The following is a 14,940-nucleotide window of genomic DNA, read 5'->3' as shown; positions in this document are numbered from 1 at the left end:
CTGTGAAGTTAATCAATATTTTATATGCAAACATATGCTCCCGTGTTGCTGGCTTATTTAATTGACAGTTGCGATCAGCGGGACACCAATCGTTCAAACCCACCTTCTTGGTCTGAAGTTCTGGGGAGAAATGTGGCAGGGGACACAGAGAACGTGGACATAGACAGTGTCAGGTCTGAGGCTTCTTCTCAGCATCTCAGTTTCTTTCATCAGTCTTGGGGCAAAGTAATAAAAATTTCAAGATAACGTGCATATGTAAAATACGAACAGATAGCAATATACTTTGGCTGCTATTTAGAGGAATGATTAATATGATTATAACATGATTGGTACAAAGGAGAACTTTCCTTAATTCTTTATTATTCTTTATCTATTTCTCTTTTGAGCACAGCTGGGGAAGCCAATTGGAACTGAGCGCCTACTATGTGCTATGCCAGAGGAAAAATGCTGTTAGGTCTATTATCTGTGGGATGTTGGATGAGGGGGATGTGTCCCAGTCAGTTCCAGTGTATTTTATTATTTCTTGATAGAGGAGGAAAATGTATCTTTGGTCTTTCTTTGCCAAAAATCTTCTGGCTGAATCATCAAACCAGCTGTGCTCTTCCAGTAACTATCATGTGCAACAAATCTATAAAGTCAGACCTCATATTCCTCTACTTTTTGACTTTGGCAGAATCCTAGAAACTCTTCTTGATTTGCTTAGCTAAAGCCTTGTGGAATCCAATCCTTGTTGCTAAAAAGAAAAAAAAAATGTTGGGAAAAATGTTATTAAGGTACTGTTTCAGGATAACATATTTGTTAGTCAGTAACTTTTATTATTTTCTCTATGTGTGAAAAGCTTTATAATGAACACCATCGAGATGGATACTGTCCAGACTGAAAATGAAAGTTAAGGGGAACGGCCCTAGGCTTTAAAAATGTTTCTCATAGTGTTGCTATCACTTGCGTGAAATGTTCAGACTCTGAGTGTGTGTTTAGCAGCCCAACTTATAACAATAGAAAAGCTTCTAAGCCTGGAAGTTTGGCAGTGTTTTCAATGTTCCTGTGTTTAAATTGGCACCTGTGGTATTATATTAGGATGCCATTTTCTGAACTTGGAAGTAGAAGAAGGTGGAGGGAGATGTTACTATAATTCATACGTGGGCCTGAGTCTTGGGGGGAAAATAACTTTACTTGGAAATAGAGTAGTAATATTCTGTAAAGTTAATAAATATCCACCCTCTATCTTGGGGATACGAAATTGCACAACTAAGATTTTATGGGACTTTGGCTGTCTTTGTATGATTGAAGAGAATCTTTTAGCCAAACTGAACAGAAATTTCAGATAAACACCAAAGTTGAAGGGTAGTTTGGGTGTTTTAAATATTTGACTATATCAATCAAAAGTGAACCCTCAAAGTCATAAGTTCAAGTGAGTCTCTAAGATTCAGCTACCTCATTTGTAAAGTGGAATTAACAATAACATCTACTTGCTTACTACTCAAGGTTGGTATTAAGAATAATTGAGATAATGTGTGGAAAAGATAATGTGAGATAATGTGCTGAAAACTTAATGCTAGTTAATTGTCAGGTATTGGTTAATGCAGAGTACTGTCTACCCAATCTGAATAAATGAGGTCCCTGTCTGCAAGGGATGCATTGACTAGTTGGGTTGATTTGCCTATATATGCCCAGCTAGACAAGTATGTACATACATATATTAAGATAAAAGTTCAAGGAAAAGTGCAGTAAATAACAAATGAATGGGAAAGACTGGAGGAATTCACTAAAGGGATAGTGCTTTGTAGACAGACGCCTTTGCACAGAAGAATCTTTTGGGCAAAGAAGAGTTTGGCTGAATAAAAGGGAGTAGTATAACCTTCCCCAAATATTGGTGGGCACATGCAAAGGATGTTCGTAGGCAGTGGACTTGGAGAGCTTGCCATCATCATCTTTGTTTTCTTCTTCCCCATTGTCCTCCGCCTCCTCTTCATTATCATCTCCCATTTATTTCTTGCTTACTCTGTGCTAAGCTCTCTACACAGATTAACTCATTTAAACCTCCCAACAGCCTCATGACGTGGGCTATCTTGTAATCACCATCCCCAGTTAAAGTGGTAGAAATTGAGGCTTATGAAAAGCAAAGTCATTTGCCCAAGGTAAGTGGTAAAGCTGGAAAGTGAGCCGAGGCCTCCTGAACCCAGAGCCAGTGCTCTTGATTGCTGCCTCCAGGTTGGAAGAGGCAGGAAAGGAGGCTGGAAAGGGAGAATTGGCCAGATTCACGAAGGTGGACTTGATCCTTGTGGGCTAAATTTTAAAAGCTGGCATCTGAGAAAGATTAATCTGGGTTTTGGTAGGCTGCCTGGACTTTGCACATCATTAATAATTATGGAATAGAAATGAATCACAAACAGGCAAAAGTGAATGTTGGCTTCTTGCGGTGAAGATAGTACAGCTCAGACCCCAGAAGAGAGCAAGGTTTGAGGAAAGTGAGTCAGTCCTTCATGGAGTGGAAATGGAGTGGAAATGGAAATGGAGTTCTTACTCTGCTCGTCTCATGTGGATAAGTGCAATGACACACATTCCTGTGCTTATGACATCACAGATCATCACCACGGAAACATCTGTGTTGTAGCAAACGCTGGATTGCAGCATCATTGAATGTGTCAGGGAGGAGAGGAAACTGGCTCAAAACGATAAGCTCTCAATAATAAAAGTTCACTCAAATATGTTAGTACTAGCAGCCTCGGTTGTGCAGAGAAATATAAGCAGAACTATTCCGAAAAGCACAAAGCAGGACTTGTGCATTATTAAAGGTTGGGCAAGGTTGATTTTGAAATGCTGCTCACATTGAAAACACGGTTTCCTTAAAAAGTCACTATCTATGCTGTCTTGCATGATGACAATAGAAATCCTTCAGGAGCAGGGAACTCGCCTCCGAAATTGCATATAGAAAATCTTCTGCATAGCAAAGAAAGGCTAGCTGGGGACTTCCATGTGTTTTGGGAGAGGCCTTCAACAATCAGAAGCAAAACTGGCCATGGTTGTGGTTTGTGTTTATTGTTTGATGAGTCAATGGCAGGATTAGTTGTGTGGCTGCAGGAATTAATAGCTAAAAGATGATTCCTGGCTCTCTGAGGATTTATGTAAGTTGCACACTGGTGAATCATGGACTGAATTCAGCCTTCAGCCATATTTAGGTTTGGGTTGCATGGTACTTTAAGAGAGTATATATTTGTTGCTGACAATTAAAAATAGTTTTTTTTTTTTTTTCCTGAAGAATAGAGGGGAGGGAAAAAAATAAAAAGTGATTTTATATGAAAATCTGGATTTGCAAATTTATAATCAGAAGAGCTGATAGTGTCAGACCTACATTTCCAGGTTGTAGCAATTAGGTCAAACTCAGAAGTTGTGCTCCTTTTGGATGGGGCACGTGCTGTACACTGAGCCACAGTCCCTACGTCTCCCATTGCACTGCACCTCGCTCACTTCATTAATTTACCTTCTTTCTTGGCCCCGGGCACGTTTGATTTTGTGATCCCTTGCTGGAGGGATTGGAGACCAAGTATTCCTAGCCCAGTTCCTGATACAGGGAGGGTACCCCGTGAATGGTAGCTCTGCTTAGTTATCAGTTACAGGCTCAGTTATCTAAACTTGATCCTTAGATCAGCGTGGTCCAGTAGAACCCCTGTGATAATGGAGTGTTCTGCCATCGCTAGCCACTGTAACCATCAGCCACTTGAAATGTGGCTAGTATGACTGAGAAAATAAGTTTTGTTTAATTTTAATTAATTTAAAAAATTAAATGTAAATAGCTTCATATGGCCAATGGCTCCTATGTTGGGCAAAGCCGATTAAGTACTGAGATTGAGCATCCAATCCCGCGTCCTTGTTTAGTTTAGAATGTGGAGGATGGACACTAGGGCTGTGGGTGTCATCCACTCTTAAGAAGGGAACAGCCCCTTATTACCCGACTAGAATGCTTGTCAATGCAAGGAGCCAAAGACATGTATTTTATGAGATGTTTATGTGCACATGCATACCAATAAACCTAAGTCATCTTAAGCTCGAAAAGGGAGTCACTATATGTGGCTCACACCTGTAATCCCTGCACTTTGAGAGACTAAGGTGGAAGGATCACTTGAAGCCAAGAGTTTGAGACCAACCTGGGCAACATAGCAAGACCCCATCTCTAAAAAAAAATAAAAATAAAAAAATTAGCTGGGTATGGTGGTGTGCCTGTAGTCCCAGCTACGTGGGAGGCTGCTGAGGTGGGAGGATCACTTGAAACTGGGAGTTTGAGACTAGCCTGAGTAATATAGCAAGACTATGTCTTTCCAAAAATTAAAAAAAAAAAAAAATTAGCTAGGTATGTTGGCCTACACCTGTAGTCCCAGCTCCTCGGGAGGTGGAGGCAAGAGGATCACTTGAGCCCAGAAGTTCAAAGCTGCAGTGAGCTGTGATCCCATCACTGCACTTTAACCTGAGCAAACAGAGTGAGACCCTGTCTCTAAAAAAAACTTTAAAAAGCTCAAATGGAAGTTTCATCATCCTCTGCCCCAACTGTCCAATTGAGGGTACTACTTAAATATAATAATTGTACCTATATGGTACAATTATTGGAAAAACTTAAATTATCTGATGAGCTGCTTGACCCTGCCATTCGTGACAGCATAAAGCTGAGAGCCAGTGTGAGTGAGGGAACTCGTCAAGGCCCTCGGAACTCTGCTAGACTGCTAGAAGGATGCTCTATTCTTAGGGCTCCACATGCCGCCGTCTCTTGAGGTTTCCATCACAAATGCACTGAGCACATCTAGTGATCATGGTGCTATAAACCTGCCTCAGAGTAGGATTCTAAAAGATCCCTGTCTCATGCAACTTGTGCATTCATTGAAAGGCCGTTTGCCTGGGAAGCTTGTCACTGGCCTTCTCCGCCAAGTCCAGGAGTGAGAGCCCTCCCTTTGTCTTTGTCACAGAGCTGGAAACCCCAGAACCATCTACCGAGCTCTGGCCTATTGGTGGCTCGCTGGCCTTTGTCCCGAAACCTGCTCTGAGCCAACTTTTCCAGCTAATAAGTAACTCCGCTGCTTCTAGAGATACATGCATGGGAGGACAAAACAAATGTCAGCCTTTTTCATTCAAGACGAAGCTCGGAATTACAGCCCCCACCGCCCTCCCAAAAAAGGCCCCAGCAAAAAAAGCTTCTTGAAAAACAGGAAACTTAATGAAATTGATAGAAACAATTGTTATATCTAATTTTGTCAAATGATGACTAATATCAAACCTCTCTTAATGGAGAAAAAAAGAACAAAACACATATGAATATCTTCTGCTTGGATCATTCACCCAGAGCAGTTGCATAACATCTAATGTTATAGTTAAATTTCGCTGAGGGGACACCACGTCTTTTTTTTTTTTTTTCCATCTTCGTGGACAAACATCGATGTAAATCCTCACTGAATTGAATGAATTCAATGGGAAGAGAAAGACAAAACCCTCTAACAAAAAGTAGATTCTATGTGTGTTTAAATTTCTTCTTAGCAAAAATGTTTTCTAGGAAAAGACCAAGATAATATCAGCTGAGACTAACTAATGAAATGTTAAATTATCTGCATACATGTATGTTTTTAATGCTGAATTTAGTCCTGCTCCCAGACATAAGGAGGCTAAAAATTCATATTCAGATAAGGAAAGGCAAACCTTGGAGAACAGATGGAGCAGAGTTCAGCATAAAGGTTTAATCCTATCAGGCCGATTCCTGTATGGCCATCTGGATAATCCGGCACACACATTCAAGGCCTGTTAAAAATACGACTCCAGCCAAGATTAACGTCACAGATTTTCCACTAGACTTGCTCATATTTGACTTTATGATTTTCCAGGCCCAGGGAGATTGCTTGTGAATAAAGACCTGAGTATTCCTTGAAGAAGCCGTTACATGGTTTTTTTTTTTTTGTTTTTTTAACCTGAAAATTGTTTCCCCTTTTTACAATATTGGGTGTCCATTTTTGGAAGGTTATTTTCATTCCTTTTCTTCCCTGGCTTTCATTTCTCAAACTTTTCTTATAACAGGATAATGAAGAGAATTGAGCTAAAAATAGTTTTGTGCATGAAAGTTCTCCTTGTCAGGAAGAAAAGAGTTATTTACTTATTGTATAATCAAAGGCAAGTGAATTTACTATTGTTGCAACAAATATCACAATTGGATCCATGAATAATTCATTTTGAAAATTCTCCTACCCTCCATGACAATTTTCCCCCATTGCTTTGCCAGTGGAGTGGCTGACAATCATAGAACAAGAAGGAAAAAAAAGAAAAGAAGTGATGGCAATATTTACCTTTAGATGCTCTAGGATTAATATTTTGTACATTTTAATTTTGGATTTGGCAGATCAAACATGAGGTGGAAAACAGTGTATTCACACCTTGAGTTATAAAATTCTGAGCTTCTGCGGTGTATTTAACAAACACTTTTTGCATATTATGAAACAGTGCTATGTTGCATGTTGTTAAATCAAAAAGCCTTCAACAAGTCTTTCAAGTGCAATTTAGAAGTTACAGGTACATCAAAATGTCAAGATTTTTCACTGCTAAATTGTTAAATAACCCTGTGTAATGAACCTGCATAGAGTTCTGGATCTCTGATAGACAAACTCAGAAAACCAAAAGCACTTGCCCTGGAATGTTTTGGATTATAATTGTTACACTGCATTTCTGTTCTTCCCTTCCTCAGCTGCTATGTCCACTGTTTGTTGGGGAATTTTGCTAATTCAGAATAAAATAAGAAAAATATCAAATAAACGGAAAGTAGATACAATTTGAGCTGTCTATAGTTAGCAAATGGCATTGTTTGGAAGTTAGATACTATTTCACTGTGTTTAGGTACATCTAGATATCCACCACCAGGTAAACTCTATCTTAATGTAGTAGATGGACATTGGAGATGCATTTCCAACTAGTGACTACAAATTTTTCCTTTTCTCTTTTTCTGTGAGAGCCATTAATGCTGTCAAAGCAAAGGGCTTTCTTGCCAAATGAAGTCACTTCGGAATAAAGGATGAAAAACACTTGAAATTCTCAATCTCCTCATTTAATATTTAATAGGTTTAATTGCATCTGGTATTGCAAAATCTCTATATCATGGGTTACACTTCTCCTTAAAGTGACAAACACGCACACATACACACATGCATACACACAGACTCTTTGGCATCTGTAATACCTGATTCTTTGCCAAGTAATATCTCGATATTCTGGTGGACGGGACGATAAATGCAGACCAATAACAAAACAAAACAAAACAAAATAAAAAAACCTAACAAACAATAAAATGCTTAACTGCATAATGCAATTACTGAAGAAAATAAAGGAAGGCAGAAACAAATCCTTAGTAGCACACGTTAAAGCAACAGCAGAAATGTTATAAAGACTGCTACACCTTGTGGGAGGAAACCATCAAATTTATTTGTTTGTTTGTTTATTAGCTGAGTTTATTTGTTTGGAGTCTAGTGATATTAACATGAAAGTGAAGTTTGCATACTTGGGTGCTAGGGCTCAGGTCAGGCATTATAACTGCTACTGTTCTAAGGCATCTGGTTAGAAAAAAGGTAAACAAAGAAGAGATTAGCCTCCCATACATGCTGAAAATATAGAGGACCAGTCTTCCAACTAGGGACAAACCCTCTAGTTGTCCTCCTTTCTGTCTAGTAGCTGCTAGTTTCAGGATCAAAGAAGGCAGGTTGTGGTGCTAATAAGCTGTGAGCAGTCAGGAAAATCATTCACTCAAAAAAAAAAAAAAACTCAGCAAAACAATTGTTCAGATTGAGCAGGAAGAACAGATATCTGTGCACTGAGTTGGGTGGGGGGGGCAAGAAGTTATTATCTTTGAAACAGGGTTGTGCCCAATCCCACAATATCACCAAAATCAAGTAGATAAAAGGGAGAAAAGGCTGAGATTTTACGAGGTCACAAATATCCCGTAGAAATGAGCTGAGCTCATGGGTTTCACGTTTTCTGCCAAGTCTCAAAAATTTGGGACAATAACATTAAAGTCAATTCTTCATTTCTGAAAAGTTTCCCATTAATATTCATTCCAGGCAAATGAGATCCTTAAAAAAAACATTCTACTTTGGAAGGACTGATGCCAATTCCACCTACTCAGTACATTTTGCTGGATGTGTTAGCAAGTAGCTGAATTAGAAGTTCTTAGGAAAGTTTTACAATGAACTACGTAATCTGGAATGGTTAGAGTATAGGATATTTTAGTAAATAAATAAACTCTGGTTAATGGGAAACTTATGATAATAATAATAATAATTATAGCACCAACTCACATACTGTGTGCCTGGCACATAGTAAAACAATGAAACACGAGTAGCATTTTCTGTACATTTTGCTGGAACTCTATGAGGTGGGTACCCCACGTGGAAACTACGGCTTAAAAAGGGTAAAAGATTGTTTCAAGGTTGTGCTAAGTGGTAGATGTGGAATTTGAACAGCTGGAGTTCTTGCCCATTTTCAAATATAGTCATACTCTGAATGTTAAAATCAACTTAACATAATTTCACCTTTCCATCTTTACTGAGAAGCCAGTAAAGGCTGGTGCCAACATCTTTACCTCCATTGTAAGCACCAGTTATCTGCTTTGTAGAAATGCTCATTAATAGAGAGATTTGCTTAATAGAATTCTGGAAAAGGAGAATTTGCATGTTTTCATATATCATCCACAATGGAAATGGATAAGAACCTTATACCCACTTCAAAATGGAATTTCATCTTCAGATTTACATTGAGATTAGAAAATTTCTCAATTTGTACATTTTACCAGCTGACAGTGTCGTTTCTCCAGTGGATTTAAATACAGGAATGGAGGGAAAAGACCCAAACAATGCATCTCTAATTAGGCTTCCATAATAGGGCATCAACTGTCACAGAAGCCTCATTTTGGGGCAAAGATATGATAAATGCTGAACCCAGGTCATCTATGCGGCTACCCCAAACAAGTGAGGTATTGATCACAGCGCAGAGAGATTTCAGAGGCAAAAATAAGAGCAGCCCCAGGGCCCTGCTGATAGCTGCACACACCACTAATTCACCTCAATGGGCAGGCACCTCTGAGCTCAATTAACCCTTATTCCCAAGGCCACCCATAAACCCCGAGGTAAACATGGCTCTCCTGGCCCTTGCCTTCTATCAATGAAATAGATCATTCCTATTGGAGGCTGAGATGTGATTCCAGCTTATAAATTCACCTTGCTAATAAAGAGACTGATGTTCTCAGTGTGAGTGTGCAGAGAGATTTCAGACCACTGAGGGCATCCGTGATTTCTTCTGCTGCCTTCCGTGGCTATTGGAAGGACACACAAATGCTCTGGAGGAAGAGAGCAGGTGATGGCAAATGTCCCCTGGTGAAATTGTCTGCACACAGAACATTAGTTGTTAAATATGTACTGGAGCTGAACGATTTCTTTCTTTCCTTTTTTTTTTTTTTTTTATTCTTCCCTCTCTTTTCCTTCTCACCACGACCATTGTTCAGAAGCAAATTGGAAATCTGGTAATTAGGCCCTGACTCACGGTGTAGTATTAGAGTCCCGAGCCAAAGTTCAACACCCTGAAATGAAATTTAAACCAATTAATCTGTTAGATTTTTATCGCTTGTCCGTGTTTTCTCAGCAATTCCCCCAGCACGTGGCCTTTGATCAACTCTCATACAAACGCTAAAATGTGTGCCTGCTGCTAGCAAGATGGGAATGACATTAACATGGTACTCATAAAACAATCAGAGCAGAGAAGCCCTCAAACAGGCAGGGCATAGTAATATTTAATAAAAGCACACACATAATCTTCAGAATTAGCATTTTGTGCCTTGCAGTACCTTTGGGAGAAGAGCTTTTATTTGTGGAGTGATCATTATTATAACAAAGAAGAGCTACCTAATAATTTCCACTTTAACTCTGCAATGTGCCAGGAGCATTTCAGAGCCATTATGCTAAACTGTGGTGGGGTAATCATGTTATTGTCATAGTTTGAAGGAAGGAAAATCTCCTCTACTTTGGTGGCTGGTGAGGGGTGGGGGAAGGGATTTAAAAAAAAGAGGCAAAATAAAAAAATACAAAACCCTAAACTTTTATTTTTAATGAGACTTAGAACCAGGAATTGGCTTACTGGTCTTGTGGATAGTTAAAGTGTAAAAGTGTAAAAATTCACTGATGAGGAATAAAGAATCTTTTACTAATTAAATCAAGAATTTGCTGGTAAAAGTGGTTTTGTATTCAAAAACTATCACCACCCCTCCAATGATACTTTCTTGGAGATAGAATTATATTGATTATTACATCTCTGGGCTGTATATTGAACCCTTTTGTAAATTCTTTTCACTCTAAAATTCCACTGAATCCATCCACCGTGGCTGTTTAAAAAATGATCTTTCCCTGCTTACTCCTGTTTCACTCTGGGTATCTTGAATGAAAGGAAAACAAGTCCTTGGCTGTTTCGGATGTTCTCTGCGATTTCTCAGAGAAAACCTATCCAAAAAGAAGAGAGGAGAGAGAGGCTCAGTGCCCATTAGTCAGCACAGCTGTTTGTTTTGTTTTGTTTTGTTTCAGTGTCCATTTGCTCTAAAAAGTACAACCATTGTCTCTCCCAGCATTAAATGTTCTGTTGTTATTTCATTTTTTATTATTATAACATCACCTTAGTAAATACTCACTGAAATAAGTCAAACTATATAGATGTCTATAGAATAAAAGTTAATAGTCTCCCTTTTCCGTCAACACACTCTAGTCACTTTCCCTTCTTGTAAGAACCCACGGGGGACAGTTGGTGCCTGTCCTTCCTTCCCAGCCTTTGTCCCTCATACCTGTTCACATATAACTGCACCTCCCCCACATATACTGTGCACGTATGTACTCATGCATCATAGATATATCATTTTTTAAATAAACAGGATCACACTTTTCATTAGTTTGCAAATTGCTTTTTTCACTTACTAACATATTTTGACATCTTTCTATATCGGTTTACAGAAAATTTTTTCATGCATTCTAATGATACTCCTAGTATTCCATACTTTATTCTATAGATACTCCTAGTATACCATAATTTATTTAATCACTCCCCTATTGGGCACATGTAGACACTTGAATTTTTTGCTGTCAATGCTGCGGTGAACATTTGGGTGCCTGGAGTTTGGGCACCACAATTGCAAGTCTTTCCAGGTCTGCTTTCGGTCTGGCGGGGTCCTTGTGACTGGGATAAAAGTGTGAAATGGCAGCCTGTGAGTTAAAGCCAGCCCATAAACATTTTCTTTGGCCCACACATTTTTAAAAAATATTGGATCAGTTGCCAACTTTTAAAGATTAGAGAATTTCACATAAAAAAAATCTGGATTCCTGGCTTCCTTTGAAAGAGAAACCCAAGACACACTGGGCCTGCATTTGTGTGGGGTCACCAGAGCTGGAGCTGAGCAGGGCTGCCATCTGCAATGGGGACACATGCAATTCCCCAGCGTCCTCACCGCTTCCCAGTGCTGCCCAAGGCTGGGTGCCAGTGGCCATTCATCTCCGGGAAGGGAGCTGCTGTGTCCATTTGTGTTTCTTACCTTGGCCTGCAGGGATCTGTGAATTCTTAACAATGGCTCTTAGGCAGATTCCCTTTACCTAGTCACAGTGTTTTCTAACTTGCATTATTGGCCTATTAGAGTTGTTCATTTTTGGAGACTATTCCACGCAGTGTTGGATAGTCAGCATTCTTGACCTCCAGTTACTACATGCGTGTAGCATCCCTTCCTCACCCTCTCGGTGAGACGGCCCGTGACTGTTTTCGATGGGGCGATCCCACAGAGCTTCCTCTCAAGACTAATATGTCATAACAGATGTATGGGAGCACCATTAGAACCCTTTGGGGTCTAAACTTAGGAAGGTCTGCATGATTTAACCTGATCTAAGAACGGCATATAGTCTTGAAGCAGGGATAGTGGATGGTGCTGAGCGTATAGGTAGGATGGATTTAGGAGCATGTCACTCTCCCTGGGGTACTTCCTGGGGTACTTCCTCCTTCCCTCGAGGCTTTTCTTTTCTAAAAAACTAAGAAAGTGGGGTCAAATATTGTTTTCTCACCCAGGTTATCTCTGGAAGCTTGATGCTCTTTTTTTCCTCTGTACTAGTTGACATATAGCTTGGCTTCTGGAGAATTGCTCACGGTATCTGAAAACATTACCACTTTCCTTAGGAAGTGTGTGAAAGCACATACACACACATTTGTACTTATATGGATTCTGTATCCTACAAATAAGAAATGGAAAAAAGAAGGAAGGGATCAAGTCCAAAATCAGTGGCTTGACCATGCTGTTATAAGGCCTTTCCTGTAAGAGGGTTTCTCAAAGACACAGGAAAACATCCTTCCGCCCCCTTTTGTGCAATGGTGAGAAAGCCTGGAGGAGACCACATTTATCTAATGGTAAATTTTTTTAAAATATTAAAATATTTTAATTGTGTGATTAAAAATACAAAAATGAACAGAAATCCCAAAGCCAATACTGATAATAAACACCAAGAGCATTTTGAGGTGTGTGTATAATCATGGGGTCAGGGATTAATGGCACCGTTGGATTCCACACTTTGCCATCATATAGGACTCTCAAGACCAGTTTAGTTAAACTCATATCCCATTCTTCTCAGAAGTCAGGGACACTGCAATACCTTTTCTAGTTCATTCTAGCAACTATGTAGATTGAGTTATAAATTAAGAATGAAGATTTTGGGATATTAACAAAATGTTTCCAAACTGCTTATATTTTAAGAACTTTACACAGTTGTTAAATATAGTTTCTTACCTTTATAAATTGCTTGAAATCGTACATCATATTCCACCATTGGTTTGGGAGTGCTTAATCATGCATTTAAACATTTTTACCTTTAAAGAAAGCTTTTGTTTAAGAAAAAGCCCTGTGTCTGTGGAACATTGATCACAACCTCTATGTATGTTTAAAAAATTAGACAAGAATTTTCAAGTCAAGTCATAAATCATTTGCATTTTCTTGATTAATTATTTTGTTTTTGAGAGAAAGTAGAGGAGAAAAAAAAATCATCTGAACTGCCCAGTTTTAGTTGTAAATGCGTTGCTATGAGTCCAGCCAGCATGAAATGTTTAGTTTGGATATTTCCAAATTTCTCTGTGCAAATTTTTGAGATTAATTTGAATAGAAACCCATTCTACTTGTTTGTGTGGTGGCACGTGAGCATTGGTCCCACTGGGCTGGGCTTAATGTTTTCTTTTCTTCTTGCAAAAGTTAAAGCATGACATTTTGCCAAAGTCCAGTAATTTTTTGCCAGTTTTTTTCCCCCCGTTAAAATTAACTGGTGCTCTCCTTGGCTTCAATGCCTGGAAAGTCAGTCTTAGATACTTAATAAACTTTTTATTAAAGAGGAGGGTCCCATTTCGTGTCCTTGCACAATATCTCCCTTGCTTTAGAATTTTACTTTGTCGTTGTTCATAAAAGTAATCATGAGAACAGCAGCATCTCATTGTGAAGCTAAAAATCCTCAGTGGCATGGAGGTGTCCTCTGAAAGATTTCAAAAACAATCCAACAATTACATGTATGTCCAGCAATTCTGTTGAAAGTGTGCCATGCTCATTAAGCAAACCACCTCCAGTCTATTTGGAATCACAGTATTTGCAAATGATTTCCCATCTCCAAGGGCCATTTATAATGGAAAGAGAAGAGAGATGAAATTTTCAGAAAGTCATTTCTGGGGTTTTATGCATGGGAAAGACAACAAAGCAAAGGTCATGGGGACTCTGTGGTTCGGCCCTCAGTCAGCTATTTGGTTACGTAATTCACCCCAAGTGACCCGGATTTTTTTGCGTCTATAAAATGGGATCCATGACATTTATTTGAAAAAAAAAAAAAACTTAATGATTTTTAATGAGAAATGTTGCTATGTTAGTGTCACAGACAGAAGTCATGGATCGAGAATCATTTCCTGCTCTGGCCTCCTCTCAAAAGCTTCCTGCTGGCCAGAAATTTTTACCTAAAATTGTATATATTTTTCTTTTCAGGATGCAGATTTAATTATGAATTCTATAAGGCTTCTGGTATGTTCCAAAAAGTCACTCATTTTCACAAAAAAAAAAAAAAAGAAAATCCTTAACATTTCATAAATTAAATTTTACTTCCGTGTTTTATTTCATAAGGTTTCAGGTTTGATAAGAGATTTGGGTAAAAGATATGTATCCTAACAGAAGCAATGAAAAGAATGCTTTTAAAAACTGAAGTTGCACCCTTAGGTTTCAGGTCCTAATGTGGCTAGGAAATGCGGAGATCTTGAGGGACTTTCTGTGAGTGAAAAGATAAAAGATTTTTTTTTTCCTTTTTTTCAAGTCTCCATCATTAAAGTTTGGTTCTAACAGCAGACTCCTTCTCTTTTTCATGTGTGTTGAAAAGCAGCTACTCCCTGTATCAAAGCCATCAGCCCGAGTGAAGGATGGACGACGGGAGGCGCAACTGTGATCATCATAGGAGACAATTTCTTTGATGGGTTACAGGTCATATTCGGTACCATGCTGGTCTGGAGTGAGGTAGGTGTTGTCTGAACATTAATATCTAATAGCTTGATCTAGTTGAAGATACTGTCTATCCTTGAATTTCTAATAGAATGTATAGAATTTAGTGGTGCCACTCTGGGTGGGCCAGCGCCAGACTGCAGAACTTTGGGAAACTAGGGAAGGTGGATTGGAGTTACCAGGAGGCAACACTTTCTACTGGGGTGACTTCCATCCTCTGGGCTGTTAGCACCAGGAGAGATCTTCTGTTTTGTAACTTGTCCTCGTGGGCTTGCCGTGGTGGTAGACGTCCTATTGTATATTGGGAAGTGAAAAAGAGAGACAGAGTCACAAAATATATAGGAAAAGCCCATTCTGACTTTGGCAAGGTCGTAATCTGTGGATATTCTGTAGGCAGA

The 14,940-nt window shown here is 39.1% G+C and overlaps 1 protein-coding gene across 3 annotated transcripts in view; it reads left to right on the top strand.

Annotated features, from left to right (window-relative positions):
• EBF1 (EBF transcription factor 1) overlaps positions 1-14,940 on the top strand; it is a 390,172-nt gene that overhangs the window by 275,668 nt on the left and 99,564 nt on the right. For 2 of the 3 annotated variants that reach the window (XM_020283666.2, XM_020283664.2), the window contains exon 9: positions 14,427-14,557. In XM_020283666.2, coding sequence (XP_020139255.1) covers positions 14,427-14,557 — 131 coding nt within the window. Of the gene's footprint in view, positions 1-14,423; positions 14,558-14,940 lie in introns of all 3 variants that reach the window. The other variant, XM_020283663.2, reaches the window with a different exon arrangement.

Source organism: Microcebus murinus, chromosome 21 (genome assembly GCF_040939455.1).
Source record: "Microcebus murinus isolate Inina chromosome 21, M.murinus_Inina_mat1.0, whole genome shotgun sequence".
NCBI classification, from domain to species: Eukaryota; Metazoa; Chordata; class Mammalia; order Primates; family Cheirogaleidae; genus Microcebus; species Microcebus murinus.
The sequence above is the reverse complement of the archived record's forward strand: the minus strand, read 5'-3'. Positions and strand labels throughout refer to the sequence as shown.